This window comes from Dysidea avara, chromosome 3 (genome assembly GCF_963678975.1).
Source record: "Dysidea avara chromosome 3, odDysAvar1.4, whole genome shotgun sequence".
Taxonomy (NCBI): domain Eukaryota; kingdom Metazoa; phylum Porifera; class Demospongiae; order Dictyoceratida; family Dysideidae; genus Dysidea; species Dysidea avara.
Genome location: NC_089274.1, coordinates 21445328 through 21466651, shown reverse-complemented (window position 1 = coordinate 21466651; position 21324 = coordinate 21445328). Strand labels below are relative to the sequence as shown.

At 38.7% G+C, this 21324-nt stretch overlaps 2 protein-coding genes across 2 annotated transcripts; one reads left to right on the top strand and one right to left on the bottom strand.

Annotated features, from left to right (window-relative positions):
• The first annotated feature begins 301 nt into the window (after positions 1 to 301).
• On the top strand, positions 302 to 6024 carry LOC136250189 (uncharacterized). The gene is made up of 4 exons (XM_066042369.1): positions 302 to 426; positions 473 to 751; positions 4815 to 4964; positions 5343 to 6024. The coding sequence occupies exons 1-4, from the start codon at positions 411 to 413 to the stop codon at positions 5852 to 5854; spliced, it is 957 nt and encodes a 318-aa protein (XP_065898441.1). The 5' UTR covers positions 302 to 410; the 3' UTR covers positions 5855 to 6024.
• LOC136250188 (DNA excision repair protein ERCC-6-like) lies at positions 5870 to 19323 on the bottom strand. Its single transcript, XM_066042367.1, has 21 exons — positions 19012 to 19323; positions 18830 to 18944; positions 18695 to 18782; positions 18011 to 18651; positions 14958 to 15118; positions 13706 to 13810; positions 11844 to 11996; positions 11592 to 11727; positions 10814 to 10984; positions 10445 to 10621; positions 9991 to 10197; positions 9730 to 9807; positions 9123 to 9269; positions 8668 to 8778; positions 8447 to 8566; positions 7953 to 8047; positions 7312 to 7826; positions 6876 to 6995; positions 6498 to 6696; positions 6390 to 6450; positions 5870 to 6329 (listed from the first exon to the last, which is right to left on the bottom strand). Exons 1-21 carry the CDS (start codon positions 19212 to 19214, stop codon positions 5967 to 5969), a joined length of 3966 nt encoding a protein of 1321 aa, XP_065898439.1. The 5' UTR covers positions 19215 to 19323; the 3' UTR covers positions 5870 to 5966.
• Between the last annotated feature and the right edge of the window lie 2001 nt (positions 19324 to 21324).

The window sequence follows — 21324 nt, the reverse complement described above, 5'->3', positions numbered from 1 at the left end:
CCATTCAGCATTCCCCACAATAAAAACTTGTATCAGTTGCAGCACCATCCCATGGGCACATTTAACCTGCTAGAAGTATTTTGCAAATGAAATGCACACTGGATCGAGAGCCATGGATGATTTCTGTCTCGGCTGGCTGGTGTGGCTCGGCCGCCCCTTCGTAGCCAGACCCTAATTCTGAGCCCGCGTTCGTAAAATAAACGTCTGCTTTTCCAATACATTCCATACGCAACTCCATTACTATTTATTTATTTATACTTAGCAAAAACATGCCACCAGAAGAAGATGTCTGGGCTGTTAGAGCGGGCGTGGCTTGGTGCTTACAATAGCGCGCATGTGACCACTTCGACGACCACTCGGAGGGGTCGTAGGTTATTTGCCCACTAATCCATACCTTACTATAAAATCAGATGACTCTACCAATCGGTACGTTCTTCGTTTATAGCGATTCCTATGGTGACTTTTTTTGTAGGCCAAACTCGTCCTGCGATGAGAGATTTAAGACACGTGATACCTTTAGTTGCCGCTGAACAATGGTACTATCTTGGGCTAGAATTACTAGATCCGAAATACGAATCCTTACTAAACATCATTGAAAGTGACTGCAAACACGACGCGCAAATGTGCTGTAGAAAGATGTTCAGCAAATGGCTGGAGACAGATGTCACACCCACCTGGGACAAGTTAATAGCAGCAGTTAGGAAGGTCGACTTGAATAATGTGGCGAGTAGCATTGAATCATTGTTACAAGGTGAGTCAGGGGTGGAGAAATAGGACCCCCTAAACTTTGAAGAGTGGAGAGGCATTACCCCCTCACTTTTTCCCATGCCCTAAAGCTAACTACTGTACCTCTTTAGCCTACTCACTTGCCTTGATTATGTAGAATTTGTGTTAAGGCCCCTATTTGGTGATTATTAGTTTCTCATCCAGCCTTTCTAATTATTATGGTGCGGGCGGGAGGGTATTACCATTATGCCATTATTTTATAATATTAACACACTGATGTACAGACCTTGTCCAAATTGTCTTTCTTTCTTACTACAAACATTTCCTTCACTACTTTTCGTGATCGCCAACTGTTTTTCGACAGTCAACTGAAAGCCTGCTTTGATGAAGTCGATAAAGCACGATTGCAACTGGCACTACAGCAATTTGCTAAGGAAACAACAGTTCTCCTGGCGATATTTAGCGCATTGTAGCGTTCATCAACAAACAATTATAACAGTTTGGTATCACGTGTTCTTCTGAGCATGCACAGAGTAAATAATGGCTTACCATGCGGTAGCTTAAGAAGGATGCGGGCGGTGGATGAGAAACTAATAATCACCAAATAGGGGCCTAAAGGTGCCTTGGGAGTCTACAAGATCGAGATACTCTAATAGAGCAGTCACTTAACTACTTCTTTTCAAGGCCACATAACTTTACAGAAGTGGTTACTGAATAGCAATAGGGTCGGGTTCAGCTTTGGTTTCTTCTTCACCTGGGTGTAGGTTCTTACAGGTTACTCCTTGAGTCACATTTACAAGATAGAAAAGTGGGGGAGATGGGTAGTTAGCAGCGGTAGCATAGCCAGTAGCACACTGACCTAACACAATGGTGGTCCCTGGATGTTTTGCAGTGTTTTTTTTTCTACATTTTTTTCATTTTAGTAGTGTGAACGGGGTGTAACATTTAGGCAGTGAATGCTGAACCGAAAGTCAGTAATAACGTACCAGTAAAACTTAGACAAAAAAAAGGCTACCTTAGGCTACCTTCTGACCCGGGTACAGCACAGCACGGCTTGAAATAATGCAAATCAATCGAACCGTCCCAAACCGGCACGGGTTGGCCCAGAATAGAATACGGTGTGAACACATTCCAGGCTGGCCAACTCAGGCTGACAATAAAATGGCCACACAGCAAGTATATTAAAACTGTTCTACAAAATAGTTACAACGTACTGTACTTTTGGTAGACTATTTGATAGTTATACTCTAATGATGCATTGATTTTCTTGGTGAAAGGAGCACCCAATAGTTTAAACATGGTGGCTATTACACTGTATGACTTATTTCAGCTGGTTCTATGCTTTCTTGCTACAATTCCAGTGCATTTTTATTAAGTGCCTAAAGCTTATTAATTATTGTGCGCTTGTTATAGCTCATTATTATTCAGCACACGCAATTCCCAGCCCACTAGTTGAGCAGTAATGTGAACGAAGACTGACTCAAGTTCCATAACCCGAGTTGAAAGTAACCCGGGACAGTGTGAATGGGGTGTTAGTTTTATACTCAAAGTAGCAGTACAGGAGAGTGAACTTTATTTTCTTGTTTACTAACTAGATTGAATTAGTTAGCTAAAATAACATAGAATGCAATTTTCATAGATTACTCTAGCTAGTTACCAACTTTTAAAGGTTGCATTCAGCTACCAGTGGTACAAAAAAATCCTTATGTGGGTGGGAGATGATATGGCCTAATAGAACATTCAGCCAGGACATATGCAAAGTCGGTTCTGCTATATGATTTATTCAATCTGTTTGCATTAACAAATGTATCTATTGCAAGTGCTTGAGTCTAATGCCTTTGTTTGCTAATAATTATATTGTACAGTATCTTAATGATAATTACTGCCATAATATTATAGGAGTATCCTATTCAAGAACCATTGAAAATGCTCTCAGATTCAATCTCGAAGCATTCAAATTTTCCTGTTGCCTCTAGACCCCTTGACATGCTAAGGTACAGTTAATAACTTTAATTTTAAATGCGACAGCCACCTCACATGACTTGCCTCCCCCCACTTTGGGGTACTATTCTGAGGCGAGTGCATTGAGTGTTGCGCAACATTAAATTTTGGGAGTAGGTATACAGCTCCTGAAAGGTTTGTGATACAGCTTTGACACCCACCAAGAGTAGGATCAATCTTATATGATATATGTCAACTTGAGTAGCTGTTTCACAGGCCCGCCTTTTTCATAGATTTAAAAATAAGTTTCACAAATGGAAGAAAATGAAACTAAAATACCATTAGAAACTCTAAACACAAGTCTCATATTCTTCCAGTACATTTCAATTACTGTATATGTACAAATTTTCGACAAACGTAATTTTCACGGATTTTGTGGTTGCTTGGCAGTCTGCAAAATTTTAGTCCTCAAAAATTAGCAATTATCAGAATTGGCCCTGCTATACAATAGGTAGCCTGTGTGAAAAAATGAGTGATCCTTAAAAATAAAACTGCAAAAAATCTGAATTTTTTAATCCATGAAACATTACATACCTCGAAAAGTTGTATGTATACGTTATTGTTTACCTGCAAATGTCTGAAACACACTATGGCTATAAACAGGTTGCCGTTTCTTTGAGACAGCACTCCTCCCTTTCTTGTATTTTATCATTTTTGTACCGATTTTGTCCTAACATTTTTATTTATATGCCAACCTACTGACCCTATACTCTTGAGATTTCCACCCAAATCAAGTTGAAACAAGAAGCCCGTAGCTATGTATATATAGCTATAGCTACAAGCAGTATATAGCTGTTGTTCCACGTTCAATTTTGTGAATTAACATGAAGAATAGTCATACAGCGGATTCTACAGACTAAAGTAGTTGGTGTAAGGGGGTTAACCAGAGTATAGAATTTCTGTAAGCAGGGGCTCCCCACAATGCACCCCCAGAAGCTGTACCCATTTTAGCTTTTACAATGTCTCAAAGAAAGCTCACTAGAACTAATAGGTACAATTTGAAACATTACTATGAACCACCAACTTATTTAGTCATAAAGTATTTAAAACAGGCCAGTTGCAGTCCTATTTTTACAAAATAAAAGGCTGTTTTGCAAAGATTTTAGTGTTACTGACTACAGGGTTAGGAGGTAAGCAGCATTTATAAGCAATACAAAAAACAAGCTTTTAAACACTTAGTACAGTGGTAAGATACCAACTCTCAAGATGAGAGGTCAGGTGGTGGTTCAATTCCTGCTATAGGCCAAAAATGTTTTTAATGGTTTTTATGGAGCATTATGACTGCTCTGTTAGGGTATTTGAGTGTTCTATTAGAGTATATCAGTTTTTCATGACTTTCAGTACCACTTTAAGAGGATAATTTTGGCAAAATATCATTCTGAAGGGGGCTAATAAGGCCCCTTTCCACCTATGTGTTTAATACAGTTCAATGTTAAAATAATATTTGCATAGCCAAGCACTGTGCACATAAAAGTATGCACACAAAAGTAGGCACATGACTGCATAATAGGTGCCTGAAGCATCAGTGTATAATGCTAGCATGAAAATAGTTGACTGTGATAATGGATGTGTAATTGGTGTACTCTAATAGAACATCATAAAGCAGAAAGGACCAATTATGACTGAAAGGTATAACTTTTTGACATGACTGTTTATAAAGCTAGAGAGATTAAGATAAAACTAGTTTCAATTGTCATAGGAAGCATTAATTATCTTTACTTTTAAACAGTTGCTTACAAACCAATATTATACTGTATAGCAGGATTTTCAAGGTTTTTTTTTTTTTTTTTGCGAATTGCTACCATCCAAAAATTTCAAGGGGAATTTTTGCTTCATTTGTGATACTCTTAGTGACTGATTGTGAATACAGCCATTAAACTATATCTGGAGTAGACCATGTGAGCTACCTAGCTAGTAAAAATACACAGATAAAAGGAAAGTCATTGTGTACTATCTCACATATGCATCTATCCACCCACATTGCTATTTTGAGTGTTGGAGAATGAAAAAACTAATGAGTTTGTGGCCTTACTCCTGGAAATTTTAGAGAAACTTACAATTGCCATCTAGTATTTTACTGATTGTAGACATGGGTGGACATTGTACTTCACAAACCAGTAATGCAGAAACCAGCACTGGACAGACTGGTAATGGATTGCAGAGTGCTGCTACCAATGTACAACAAATCAATAATGGAGACTTCAAAACTAGCAGAGTACAGGACAGTAGCGAAATAGGTAAGATCTATATAAATATCTTCCCACTATATACAGTGGTCCCTCCATTATCCGAACTCATTGGACCCTAGGTGTGTTCGGATAATGGAAAAGTTCAGATATACAGAACTGTTAAAATACTCTAATAGAAACTACACTTTAGGCAACATACTTTAATAAAACAGTCACTTCCACATTGGACAATCGATGGCTGGTAATGGAGTGTACCTTAGTTAATTCAATTGTCAATATTGGGACAAAAATATCAGCTTTGGCTTTTTTCTAAATCCACAAAAAGTATTCAAACAAGCTCAACACTTCTACATTAGCAAATTTAACCTCAAAAGTATACACTTTTACAATGTGCAGTGTGATGATATGCTGTTGTGTACATTGCAGAAACACTTGATAATGAAATTGTCAGCATTGATGAATTTGAAAGTCTTGATATAAAAGTTGCATTCACTGTACTGCAGACTAAACTGACAGGTTTTCTCAGGAAAGCTGATTTCCTTACTATGAGAAGAGCTTGTGTTACACAAGCAAAAGCAATGCAGTTACATAAAGACCTAATGTCCAGAATATCAATGACAGTAAATGTTGATGCATTGCTAGATATGCTTGCTGATTCTCAATACTTCAGTTGGATTGACATCCGTTTAGTGGAAACAATGGTTGCAGCCTCTGGATCTCCACAGGCACTTCAGAATTTCACTAACTACAAACATGTGTTGTTTTCAAAGAGAGTTGGTGATGTTCTACCAAACAGCATTGATTTCTTTAGTGATCATTATGCTGAGTCTATAGGAAAGAAATCATCTGACATAACAATGGGTGACCTATTAAGAAGACTATCACAACGCCAACTACAGGACATGTTTGAGGCCATAAATGATGGAATACTGTATTGATTTTATCAAAGAAAATTTTCATGATTACCCTTATTTTCATTGAAAAAGACTGTGATTTTGTACAATATAAAATCATTATTTTACAATATTTGTAGCTATTTTTATAAACACATCAGTATCTATATTCTGGTTTTAATCTCCATGTCCCAACACCATCCTCACGATAAAACTCGCAGATCTCATTTAACATCGATCGAAACGTTGACTGATTATCAGCATATGATGATCCAGAGAAGTGTGATATCAACTCTGCTGTAGTAGCCTGGCCATCTTTACTACACTGACAGGCAATGAAGTCACGAATTTCTCGAAGTTGTTCAACGTGACCAGAGTTCACTGGCAGATTGGTGCCATTCTTGTGAGCATTTCTCTGTTGTATCTTGTTCAGTAGAAGTGAAGACGAGAAGCTAGCTGACCCTGCTGTATTACTCTCTATACCACACTGTAGCTCTTCCCCTGTGAAAAGTGTAGCTTCCTATACAATAAAACAACACCAGTTTTAACACATGAATACAGAACTACAAAGCATGCATACTGTTTCATTTTGTGTTGCTTTCACTAGTTGCTTTGCGCTACCAAATCGCTGGCGGGGTTCACTACAACAATTCAAAATTTTCCAAAGTTATTACAAAAATAAACTGACCTCATAGAAGGATTCCCAGTTGTGCCATTTTGCCCAGTCCATGTTAACAAGCCCCACCCCCTATTCTGGCATTGCTGCCTGCTCTGGAGCAGAGCATGAGCAGCACTTTGTGCAACATGCTCTGCTTCGGACTCAATCAGTACGTAGTCTGGGTCACCACCATTAACCATTGCATCATGTTGGAATGCACTGTGGAGACCTGTAACAGGAATACAACAGATCTCTACACACAATACAGTACCAACATCTGGGGGAACTGGGGGGCATGTTCCCCCAGAAAGATAACACTCCTACTTGTATTGTATTAGTGTACACATATTTAGACCAGTAATGAAGTTCTCTCTACAAACAAGTCAATAAGAACACACAATCAATTACCACTCTTCTTCATCAACATTTTCAATACAGCGTCGTTTTCTTTCTTGTTCTCTTTCTCAACTTGTTGCTCCTCATAAACTGCTGTACGCTCCAGTCCCATAATAGCAGCACCATCAACAACTAACACAACACAAAAGTATCTAGCAACTGTATTCAAATAACTATTACAGAAAAACTTAGTACAAATCTTAATAATGCCTAAATCAAACTAGAAATTGTGGATACTACATTAAAGATCATCCAGCCAATTAAAACTCTGAAACAACAGCACTATTGTCCTTTAAGCTACACAGTACTCTTCAAATTTCATGGAACACACACTTTAAATACAAGCATGCTACTCTATTAATAGATCTAAACCTCCCAGGGCACCTGTAAATAATATTTTTAATGTACACAGCTAGCCATAGGATAGATAGAACAAACCATCTCTTACTTGTACCATCGTGTCTTCTCTTCCTTTGTTTACGATGTGGCTGTTCACCACTTGTGCTATCATTACATGTCCCAGATGATGAAGATGATGGTATTGTACTTGAGCTGGTTTCATCAGTGTCAGTCTCTTTGTTACCAAATAGTTGTACTTGCCATGCCTTTCGAATTTCATCAATTGACTTCAGTTTAGTTTTACTACCACTAATATTACTGCTACTTTTGCTGCTGCTTGTGTCATTGTGTGTACTGCTTGTGGTTGATGTATGGAGAGGAGGGGAATGAGTAGTTGAAAGAGAACTAGTGGGTTGCTTCTTTGGTCTCTCCTTTTGTGATCGTGTCTTCTTTCTGTCTACACTGACTTCTGATTCAGTGCCAGCAAACAAGGCACCAGTTTCACTGCTAGGAGTGTCACTGGATCCAAGGGTGAAGAGATCGTAAAGGTCATTAGTTTTGAACAATCTTCTTTGGCGAGGATCACGAAGGATTCGGTTGGTAAGAAATTGTTTAAATATCTGCCTGTCAAACAGATTATACAAAAAACATAAGAGAATGAGCCCAAGCAGTAAAAATTGTATATACCAAAATAGCTGGGCCCCAAGCATCCATTATAAAGAGGTACCCAGAATACAACACTACACATACCTGTGATAAATCTTCTCTTCAATGGTTCCAGTGGTTAAAAGACGATAGATAGTGACCTGCTTGTCTTGACCAATACGCCACGCCCTCTCCCGTGCCTGATAACACAAAACCACACCTCTAATAAGTACAATTCTTCAGGAGCATCTACACCATTGTTACTCATGCTCCTATTTACGCCCCACATTAGTGCAGCTACAAACAGAAACCCCATTAGTGCATCCTCTTTTGTGGCTTGCTTTTTGAGTGTCATGTTTAAGATACAGTAGAAACCAGATACAGGCTCGTGTAAGGCTTAAATAAGCAAAATTTCATTATTTAAACAGCCTGTTACACAAATATTCTCAACAATGATGATAGGATCAAAAGGTACTAGTATATATATATGACCATATGACTACAAACACCAGACAAAAACATCATCAAGAATATGGGATAGCTGCAAGGTGGAATTCAGTCAATTGACAATACAGAGCACAGCTACACATCATTCTCACCTGAGTGTCAGTACTGGGGTTCCAGTCAGGGTCATAGATCACTACCCGATCAGCCCCTGTCAAGTTCACTCCTAGACCACCAACCCTTGTGGTTAACAGGAACACAAAGATGCTGGTATCCTGTAACAATAGTAGCGTACTGTGTGTATGTAGTGCAGTGTAAAGTGTGTAACATGTACTATACTGCGTGTAGTGTATGTACACACTCATGCCGGCCTGACCTCATTGAAGCAATTGATAAGGTACTGACGAGAACCCACAGGAGTGCTGCCATCCATCCTACGAAAAGTATAGCCACAAGACTTGACCAGTCTCTCCAAGACATCCAACATCTAATAATGCACACACAACACAAATTATTGACAGTACCTACAATTAAAAATATAAATTTTAAGGTAGGAAGAGGGTAGTGAAACAAGAGATATGAATAATGTTATGTAGGTAGCTAAGTGGGAAATCCCTACATTGGCATGTTACCACCATTACATCACATTCTACTAGTAACATCATATTACATCACAACCTCAGTTATCCAGACATAAAGAATTTCAATTGCCAAAATAACTATTCTATTAGAGCACACTTTAAAATTCTATTCTTGGTATATGCTATTCCACACACCAAGTTATCCAAACACCACGGGTTCAGTTCATAGTGCACTGTATTTGGTAGGTACCTTTCTTGTTTGGGAGAACAACAGTACACGATGACCGAGGGAGTGCCACACCTTCAGCAGAGAATTTACCACCACCATCTTTCCTGAGTGGTTATAGTGACCATACTCCATCACTGCATCACATGATCCTTCCTCGTCTGACCCACTCTGATGTGACAATGAATACAACAGTATGCTGATAATAAGTACAGTGAGACCTAACACTTGTGTGCCAGTTCAAAGACAAGTGTCCAAAAAAGTGAAATACTACCCCTCCTGTAAATTATAAGAACACCTTGGGACTGACCAAAAGTTCCCTGACTTTCAGGGTAAGTAACGGTCACTACCGTTAGGATAGTCAAGGATAAGATTCCAATAATCAGGTCCTACTATAATATGAATGAATTGTTCTGTACAAGTATTGTTTAATAGATAAACAGCTCATATAGCCAAGCAATTTGTACACATGTGTGTGCACTGTACATTTTTGCACACTAGAAAATTAAGGGACTGTTGGTGAGTGTAGCCATATTTGGTGAGTGTAGCCATATTTCATACAGGTGCATGTACGGTCCCTCCATATTGAGGTAAAAAGTAGACATGAGGCACAACATGTGAAAGTACTAACTTGATGACTTGTCTTGCCACCTCCCAAAAGGTCAGGATGGTTACAGATCTTCCTCAGTCTTGAGATACCAGCAAATACCTAATTAACAGAATAACAATAGCTCATGACAAGGTTTAAGATCAAAATTAAATATACATAATTCAGTACAAGAAGGCATATAGCCTGCTATCTTCCAGGAAACTAAATCTGGTGGGTTCAAGTAAAACAGCAAAATATATCCATCAAATTTTTCTAGCATAGCATTAGCAACTAACTACTCACCTTTGTTCTTCCCACTAACATGTCGGACACTTCAGGACTCTTCAGGTAATCCTCATACATTTCACGTTGGATGTCAGTCAATCGGCAGAACAGTACCTGCTCATATTTGGGTGGCAACTGTATCTTGACGTCTGCTTTGTGTCGTCGCAACAAGTAGGGACTGATCGTGTCACGCAGCACACATGCACACCGATAAGCTGTCTGAACCTAGGGGTAACCATAACAAATGAATACAGCAATATATGTTGCCATCCATGATGAAATATAAATCACATGACAAAGTGGATTTATTTCTACAGAACCATATTAAGTAAAAGCTCAATTCATCTTGTAACTATAATTATACATGTATAAACCTACCGCAGCTTTTAGCTATTCTAAAGTGCAAGAGTCTACTTAATCCATTACTAGTGTGCATAGCAAGTCATCATACAATCCCACAATCAAATCTTACTTGTATCTTAGTGGCAGTGGAGTAGCCTCCTATGGTGATGGGGACAGAGAACTGCTCCATGAATACTGGGAGGGTACCCAACTTTCCAGGGAAGACAAAGTCAAACAAGGACCACAATTCCTTCAGGTTGTTCTGCATCGGTGAACCAGATAGAATGATCTTGTGAGGTGTCGTGAACTACACACAGAAAAAAGCGTATTAAACTCGAATACAACACCATTTCATTATGTTCTCATGTATTCTCCTACACTTGCCTCATCAAGCTAGTAAGCATGACCCCCTATTTGTTGGAAAGCATTTCTACACTAACTTCACCATCCCATCCCTGGGGGACACTACCCATTTGGAAATACATGTCATACTGCTGACCTGTTTACAGGTAAGAGTGATGTTAGCATCGGGGTTGCGGATCTTGTGACCCTCATCCAGTATGATGTAATCCCATTTGTACCTCAGTAGGGAGTCACGGTGTAACCATACTCCTTGATAACTTGTGATCACTACTGCATTACACTTCACCATCCGATTGATCATGGCCATCTGTGTAAAGAAGTCACCACGATGATAACCATTTTAGTCACAAGCCAAGTGTTTGCTCTTACTTCGTATGAGCTGTTGATGACACAACATAATAGAGTGTCATTCTCAAGAGCTTGATCCTAATGATAGTACCTACCTTGTTTTAGGGCTGAGCAATTGTGATATTTTGCTACTTTCACAATAGTAGGATGCAACATATCACGATTATGATAACTATCACGATGTTATAACTCACATGCATCAATTGCATCGTATATGCACAACTTTGTATGAAATATTTAACAATACACGGTGAAATTGTGTACCACTGTTCGACACAATTAAGGCCATAGGCAGTTACATTTTAATACAAAAATAAATGGTATCCTTAGAAATTCACAGTTTCTAATGGGTAAGCTTTTAACAAGACTTATTCACACAATGAAATGTCTCAGTAGTGTATGCTTGATTTCCGGATCGTGTTCTTCAATAACAGTAAGTGCCACCATTTTGTATTAACTAATATATGATGTCACAACATCACAATTATTTATAATACATATCAACATCACGATGTTCAGAGACAATCATGATTAATCCCACAATCAATATAATCTCCCAGCCCTACCTTGTTTCCTTGAAAACTTCCAGTGTTGTGCAAGATGACTACCCTCAGATAAGGCCACCATGTGAAGAACTCCCTCACCCACTGCTGAAGGACTGTGGCTGGACACACAATTAGAACTGGACCTAATCCTCGACACCTGTGTAAGTAGGTGACTGTTATTAGACAGGCTAAGTTGTGCTAAACCATGTAGTGTATGCATGCACACAAACACACACACAAGCATGCATGCGACACACACACACACTCACTCACCTAGTCACATTACTGTACAGTTTACTAACATTCAGGCCAGCCAGGAATGCTATCATTTGTATGGTCTTTCCTAGTCCCATTTCATCTCCTACAATTCCTCCAGCTTGTTGGCTATGTAGCTCCCATAGCCACTGTACCCCAGTCCTCTGGTACCTGGTAATTCAATAGGTTCAATCCATTCACAATGGCAAAAAAAGTTCTAGTAGTACATAAACCCCCACATGCTGCTCTACTACTGCTAGATGCATATTTTTTCTTCCAAGCAGCTATACACAAAACTTCTACAGTATACATATATTCACAGACGTCTTATATATGAGTGTACATTTTATAGTTGTAACATGGGCACGAGTGATTTGCCAGAAATGTATGCCCAAAGTCCGAGGGCACACCGTATATGACCGTATTAAAGCCAGGCTCAAATACACGCAGGGGCTCAAATATATACCGGGTACAGCTAGGGGACTGTCATAATAAACGCCGGGGCTCATTAAAACGCTGGGGTGCTAATGATATGCACTGAAAGGGGTTCTAAACTCGTGTCAGCTGCTAACTATACAGTGATGTCTCGTCACCAGTCTTGTGATGTCTTGTCTTGTTCGACTATGCCTTCTCTTCTGGTGATGGCCATAGCGTATTTATCGTGGTCGTTGTCATCTTTCCGCCCGACTTCTAATGTTTCACCCAGCAGAGGAGTCCAAATGGGTTTATTTACGTGATGGGCTATGGATTTCGTATTTCGTAGGTACTTGTACTGGCACCTGTCATTCTCAACGAGTGGCTAGTAAGAAATAAACGCCCGGGTCCAAATTAACGTCGGTCTCGTTTAAACGCCGGGTCAAAAATGATTTATAGGAAATAAACGCCCGGGCTTCTATACGGTCAAATACGGTACATTTCTGGCAAATCACGAGTGTCCATGTTACAGCTAATATGTAACACTTACGTTAAGGCTGATAGCCTTAATGCCAATACAAGTGGAATCACTGGATCCATTATATATGCATGCCTGAAAGATTCGATGATGGTTAGGCAGCAAGTAACATTGTAGCTACGATTGCTATAATAAATGGATGAGTCCTACGGATATCGCGGAGAGTCGAGTAGGGCTAATTTCTGGGAATTTACAAGTGTTTTAATGTTTTCGCATTGTTTAAAGACTAATCACAACCTATACTAAAGACCCAAAGGGGTAAGCTTCATTATAGAGTGGTTAACTCACGTTGTCTGTAATGTGGGCGTGTCCATATTCAAATACCTGCCGAAACACTTGGGAATGCATTGTACGATTAGTTCCCACCTTTAAGTAACATTTTCCAACTTGTAGAACGGCAAGGATATCAAAACGCCTTCAATTGACTGCTACTTCTGGCAACACTTCAATTTGTGATAATCATCACGTGAGCATTGATTTATTCCCACAATCGATTTCGGTCTGAGCTTGTATAAAATAAACAGAGGGTGGTACCACTACCTCATCCACATCAAGGCCATACCTACTTTGATAAAAGTGGCTTGCTCTTTTAGAAGTGCAACCACTTTCCCGGGATACATTTCAATGTAAACCGTTTCAATGTACAACGGTGTACATTTAAATGTCTCCCTGTGTTGAAGTATACATGGCAAATGTATCCTCGGCAAATGTATTCTCTGGAATTCCTTTGATCTGAGGTGTGAAAGTGTTACATTAATAATTTAATTCACTGCTGATAATTTTTTCCCCCCAGTTGTAATGCAATATGCTCTAATAGAACATACACTTAATACAGGAGGCACTCACCTATTGTACCTGTTACGATAAATTTCGAACAGATACTCACAACAAACTTATAATCAATAACATATGCACAATATTGACATACTTATACAGTCGATGCCAGATCCTTCCGGGGATGCGGAGACCTCCACTAAACTTCATATCTTCATAATTTTCATCATCTTCACTGCCTCCAGTTCTCCCTAGCTCCCTACATGTAGCAACATTGTATAACAGTTCTGGTCGAGCTTAGGCTAAGTACAAAGGTGTCCTTGTTGTTTCACATGTACACTATGATAGTGTGTAGCAGTATGATGGCACCAGAGGAGAGGGGACATCTGTCAAGTGCTGTTTTTGTTGTTGTTTTTTTTTGGTCAGTCACAATTTAACAAAATGATAAGGCTCACTAGATTTCGCACTTTACATAAGTTTCAAGGAATTGTGGCTTCTGCTAGTGAAATAAAATTAAACAACATTTTCATATGTTACTGCATTTTACACAGAACAAGTAAGCCATTCTATTGTGTTCAATACTGTGCATGTACACTACAGCAGAGAAAAGTCCAGTTTTTGAATAATCAATTTATAATGGCACTTAACCTTGTCCTACCTCATTTGTGACAGTGTACAGACAAATAAACAGTAGCAAGCAAAGTAAGAATTAACAGAATAGTTAACTGAAACCATAGGTGAATCAAAACGCACAAAATTATGAAAAATACTGCAAGTACAAACTTCAGAATAACAAAGGATGTGTATGTGTTTGTATGGGGGAGCAACTAATACAGGTTTCTGAACATGACCCTTGCCTACCCTTGTGGATAAAAAATTGTACGATAAATATCGTTTCACACAGAGTATCGCAACCACTTTAAAGTCATCTGCATATTTCTCTCCCTAACCTATTTTACAGTTAAATTATTTACTCCCAAAACTATCCATGCTAACAAATTAATTAATAGACAACCCAGAGAGGTTGGACATGCGCTTTAAACGCCACTTAAAATTATTGCCTTTAATTGCATAGTTTTATTAGGTAGTTCACATGACCCTCAATAGCTGCAATACAAAATAAACAAACAGTGGGGTAGATTTAATATTCAGATCACTAGCTTTAAGGAGATACTTAGTTTTGCAAAAGCGCTTATGATTTTGGGTGAAAATACCAAATCACTTTTTTGCACATATAACTTCATAAGATTGATCATGTACGTAACCATAAACAGAAATAATGATGTCTCGCTGTTTTATATCAACACTACTGTTCAATCCATTCCATATAATAGACCTGAAGTCATATAATTTATTTTAGTGACGCTTAAAGTGTGTCTAACCTCCTCTGTAAAATATATATTCACCTCATTCTCAGCTTGTACAACTGATCATCACCATCATCAGGTAAACACCTTTGTAACCGTTGTCGTGATGATAAAGTTTTCTTCAATGGCCGCTTGACTTTGTTAGTGTGTATCATGTCATCATCACTCTCACTAGTGTCAATGTCACGGTAGTGCTTGACCTGTGAGCGGGGATAAGTGATGTTGATATTTCAGTATTTTGCAAAGTAAAATTATGATAACTATTGTGTACATGTTTAATAACAACTATAACAGTGGATCCTCAAACACCATTGTTCTGAGAGTTTGACAAAAGTGTTCAGATAAGTGAATTCAAATAAACCCCATTAAACTTTTTAAACCAGGCACACACCCACGGGCATGCACCTGGTTTACCAAAATTGGTATGGCTAAAACCGTGTGTCTGCATGTAGGTATGTCTGTCCAACACACACGTGAGCAAACAGGCTTTGAGCTACAGAAAATAAACCTTCATTCAATGAATAAAGGCTGTTATGTACTGCATTAAAGCTTAACTTTCTGTTTTTTTGTTGTTTACTTGAGGAGGTGTGGCTGCTAAGATGAAACAGTTTAGTAGGGGCTAGCCTACGTGCTGTAACATGTGTATAACGACTGAAAAACAACGTAACAGGCCTTGTAAGCTACCAAGAATAGCGTATCTTCTCGAGTTGAAAGAAGGCGTATCCCCTTTGTACACGAACAAAAATTAAGAGTAGCCATGAGGCTTTGTGCATAGAATTCGGGTATGAAAACACAATAGACAAACTATAAAACAGATAAGATATTTCTTTGCATAATTTGTGGTTTAAAGTGAGTTACTCTTCCTTAGCGATGCATAGCAACATAATTGATGAATTATGAAATAATTGGTGACTTACAAAATATGTTTTAATTTTAATGTACGGTCTGTATTGTTACAGAACAGGACAAGAAATAAATTAATAGCATGCTGTGTGTGTTAATTTACAAAGAGAGTTAAATTCAAGGGATAGTATTTACTGAGCGTCTGGTTTTTAGAAGTAGCACAGCATCAACTTGTTATACAGAGCTTTGCTCAATTACAGAACATACCTACTGTACTATAATAGTAATGTACAAACACAAGCAACAAATACTCCAATAAAACAGTCGTTCGGATCCACTGTACATTATTACAACCAGTACGGTAGTACTGTTTAAGTAGGGATCCCCCCAAAAATGACACGCGCCACCTAAAATACCACATTCAAAAATCATCCTAGAGACATATTACGCCACGAAAGTCACCTTTACGGAATAATATTAGTCCATCTAACATGAATACGCATTACAGTAAAAACAAGACAACACTTACCGGTGACCAGATATAGAATTTTTTTTAAATCACCAAAACTTGAAATTTGGAAACTTGAAATTTGGTCTGCCTCACTCACTCACTTATTGCCTGGCCGGTCGCAAGCATAGAGGCCAAAAGAAAGCGCACAGCCACCATTTTACGCCACAATAACAAACTCACCAGTGGGATGTACCTTTTGTGGTTCCGACGAGTGTAGGCCCTCTGAGCCTTGTTGTTTCTTTTATCTTCAATCAGGCTGCTTGTCTTCTTCTTCATCCAACCAAACCATATCAAGATGTTAATTTTCTGTATCAACACTTTCTTTCAGTAGCATAAATTATTTAGATGCCACAGAATTTTTTCTGATAGAACAGTCATGTATGATATTCTAATAGAATGGTTACAAGCTACTGTAAGCATATCAAATTTCGTGGGTAAAATTTTCGTGGTTTGCCAAAAAGACAGGTTTGCAAGTGTATTAAATTTCATGGGTATAATTTTCATGGATTAATCTTGACAAGCCAGTTTATTTTCTCGAGGATCTGCTGGGAGCAAAAGTCGCATTTAAGGTTTACAACTTAATGGCTTTGGCTAGCTACTCCATTTACACTGGCGTACTTACCTGGGACTAAGCAAACTATTTTATGGGGTTGACTCACCGCAAAAGAATCTAGCCTGCTGGAATCAGAGGAAACGGGTCTTAGATACTTGAACAAGGACATCAGTATCTATTCACATGGTGAACAGGTAGTCTGGCGTAGCCGACCTGTGCGCGTAACGCGAGGGTCTGGTGACACCCGCATTCAGTACCTGTGCCAGCCTTACGAAAAACTGGTGCGTCCAATCAGATCGCTTAGTGACCAATTAACAACATTCTATGACGTCATTCCGATTTGGCCACTGATTATGGCGAGCTTCTTATGTCTTTTCTACAATCAGCACAAATGTAAGGGTTTGTAGAGGAAATAGACGTCATTCAAGTACAAGTACAGTAGCTGTCGCGCTCTGTTACCGGAAATTGTCCAAGTGTTTCGCGCGTATTTTCAAATTTAATTGCATTCCATCTGCACAGGTACTGAATGCGGCTGTCACCAGACCCTCGCGCTACGCGCACGGGTCGGCTACGCCAGACTAGTGAAAGGTGCATATGTCGTCGTCTAATTGCAAATTATGCGCATTAATAGTATAAGGAGTGTGTATTGATGGCAATGGCCAATAGGTCTGCTCGAACTGAGACGTGAGTTTCAAAATGGATTAATTTTCGTGGACCAGCTTTATGTGGATTAATTTTCATGGATCAGCTGCAAACCACGAAAATTTATACACCAAGAAAATTTCTACGCTTACAGTACACTGTTAACTTCTAAACAAACTAGTATTTTAATTTTTTTTAAATGAAGTAGGGATCTATGCAATAAAATGTAGTGAAACAAGAGATGAATGATGGTATTACAGCATAGCTCGGTGGGAAAGTTCCTACTTTGGCAAATTAACTATAACTTTGGTCAATGCCAAAGTAGGAACTTTCCAACTGAGCTATGCTGGTAATACCATCATTCATCTCTTGTTTCACTACTTTTAATTGCATAGATCCCTATTTTCAAATTAATAATTTTAGTTGTCATACATGCCTAAGGGTATGGGGCAAAGTGCATGAAGATTTCAATACCAGATAGCACTTATTATCACAGTTACAGTGGAAGTTATCACTAATACTTAATTAATTGTCCATCCCTACCTTAGAGCTGCTCCCACCTCCAGCAACTGTGTCACAACTGCTGTCTTCACTTGACAAGAAAGAATCTTCGTCTTCATTCAAATAAGGAATAAATGTGTTGTCTTCATTCTCATCACTATCAGAAAATTCGTCATACGGTATAGGAGCTTTGCCCTTCCCTTTGTCTTTATGTGTTTCATCACCTAAAGAATGTTCTGAGTCAGAATTCTCAACAGCACAACTTCTTTCAGCTGAATCATTGGTTATTTCTGGAAAATCACTGAGATTTTTCGAATAAGTAGTTAAATCTGTACTTTGCGAAGAACTGGTTACATCTAAATTTTTTGAGTAATTGACTAAATCAGAATTTGCTGAAGTATTTGTTGAATCTAAGTTACAGGGTAGGTCTGAATTTGTTGAATTACTGGTTAAGTCCATATGTGATGAATTATCAATGTTTGCTGAATTACTAGATAAATCTGTATTTGAACTACTGGGTAAATCTCTCGTAACTGCTGTCATATTTCCGCCATGATATACTCCGTCAATTATTTGTCCACCAAATGGGGTCATGTGGCCATGTTGAATAAGATCTGCCATTTTCTTGTTTCCAGGGGCAACTGAAATACCAAACGCAATATCATCTGAACCTTCATTATCACCTACAGCAGCTGTTAGGGATGATGTAGAAAGCACTCAACTCACCTTGATTAAAATCATTCTCAAACTTGCCAGTCTGTATTTTAGTGGATAAAGCTAGTTCCCTGGCCCTCAACTTAAGAAACTGTTTCTCCTACATGAATATTACCTAAACACTTAACACAGCATGCAGATTAATACCTTCAATTCTTTCTGTGATTTAGTGCTCCTCAATTTACTGGCAATACTAGCAATGGGAAGCTTAATGAGAGCGCTTATCGTCTTGTCAAGGTTACCTAACTCGACACCGACCATACTGCAATTACGTAATGTATGCATGACGTGAAAATTACACATGGTATGATACCGGTATGGGCACGTACTTGATTTCCTTTCTCACGTCCACGAGTTCCTTTTCTGTGAATTTCTTCTGTTGTTCGATGCTTCTCTTGGCCGCCTCGCGGTCTAGCTGCCTCATTACCCCATCTTCAAACTCTTCACGGTCTCGCACTGTCACGCCGAGACTTGCTAATTCAGCAAATTGCTCTGAAGCAATTTCACTTCCCGCCGCTTCTAACACATCCATGTTCAAGGTGGTGGAGTAAAAGAGAGGAGATAACGATTGTATGTTGTCTCTTTCGTAAATAGGAAAGCGGAACAAAAACAAACCAACTTGAATAAAATTTCTAGGTTTATTTTTATTATGCGCGTTTGATAATTAAGCGCCTAGCTGTTTGTTTTATAATGCGTGAAATAAGACAAGGGCGGATCCAGGGGGGGGGGGGGGGCGGCTTTGGGGGCTGAAGCCCCCCCCTTCATATTTAGGCTTTACTTGATCAATATGCTGAGTATTATAATGAAATTTTGTCTTAGCATAATTAGGCCACTCCAAATAAATTCTCTGTTTCCCGTCCTGGACTCAGGCATATTTGCATGCAGGCGGGCGGTCCATTTCCATTATTTCATTATAAGATTGGCTAGATTTTCAAGCCATTATTTGCCTGGCACAGCCAAAAAGGCTGCATAAAAGCATGCTTAAGCTTGTTCCTTCTTTTGTAGTTGAAGTTTGCACAAACGTGAAGTTTGTGCTGACTTGATAGCACTGCTGACACGTGAGCTGACACTGCTTCAAGATAGCTTTTACTGAACCTATCAGTATGCAAGAATAACCGGAAAATAATGGAAGAATACGGAATAATGGAATATTTAATTAGAGCTGGCAGTAACCAGATGCGGGCGGTGGACGGGAAACAGAGAATTTATTTGGAGTGGCCTTATATGATCACTAATAATACAAATACTCATAAAACCACCTTATAAACATCTTTCCAAGGTATTATCAGTGGATTTATGTTAAAGTTTATGCAACAAGGACCCGGATCAGCATTGGAGGTGTACAAGATCGAGATACTCTAATAGAGCAGTCAGCTAACTACTCTAATAGAACATTCACTGGAAACATGTAGTTGGTTCTGTTATGGAATTTTTCCAAATCTGCCTGCACCTATACATACAATGAAGTGCATTGGTCTGTTTAAAGGGCTTCATTCATCTACTTGTGTAGTTAATATGTATGGAAATACTTAATTCAGGTACACAATTTCCAATGAAAATGCTCTTAGATTCAATCTTGTATTGTTCAAATTTCAAAATTTTCCACTTTCAACATTATTATTCTAACATGCACCTATTCAGTGTTGTGCAATTGTGAGAGGGGTGCATCATGTACTTGGTTGTCTGTACCTACCCAAACTTTTCCATTAGCAAAATGCTTCAGAGAGCCATGCCTATAACCTAAAGGCAGTATATAATATATCTACAGGCAGAAAATATTATGAATTTTATGTGGAAATGTCTCCAAATTGCAGTATTTAGCATCTATTTTTCATAATTTTCCTGAGGGGGGCATGCCCCCAGACCCCCCTAGTTGGGAAGTGTGCTTTGCACACCTCTACTCAAGAGATTAGTACCTTGAGTTAGCCTCTCCCTTTTATAAATCCTAGATCTACCCCTGCAAGACGTACACGAGCATAGATATTATACTACTTAACAGGCAACAATAAATAACGACAATTAAAACACCTTTAAATAATGATAATAATGCCTGACAATTTAAATCCTATCTCTGTTCAGTGTTTCTCAACTGTAGCTATCTCAGTCGTTGTGTTAAATAGCATTGTACCACATTGTCATTGGTATTGTCAAATAATTGGTGTTCTAATATCTATGACACGTGTGGCTTCATTTACAAAAGTTATGCAGGTATAAGCATTACCGTAACCACAATAATATACAAGGCAATGATGCTAATTTACTGATCCCCACATCTGTGGCTGTTATTATACTATACTTAGTGCGGTCACATGGTTTCTCTTGCAATATAGGTTGTTTCAGTAAAGATTTGGTAATCCACACCATTTGACCTGGTTCACCACAGAAGTAGATCCAGGCTAGCAGCTGGAACATGACGGATATCAACCCTCGTTACACCAATATGTAAGTGCATGGTCTAGGTTAGGGTTTCTGCAAAATAGGAAGGTGCCTCTTGAGTTTCCATAAGTGGTGGAAATGGAAGTCATGATTCCCCAGTTTCATTGCACAATGCTTGTAACAAAAAAACAACCCAAAATACTCTAATAGAGCAGTCAACCACAGAACAGTCACTTTTATACAACTGTAAGTGGTTACTTAATTTA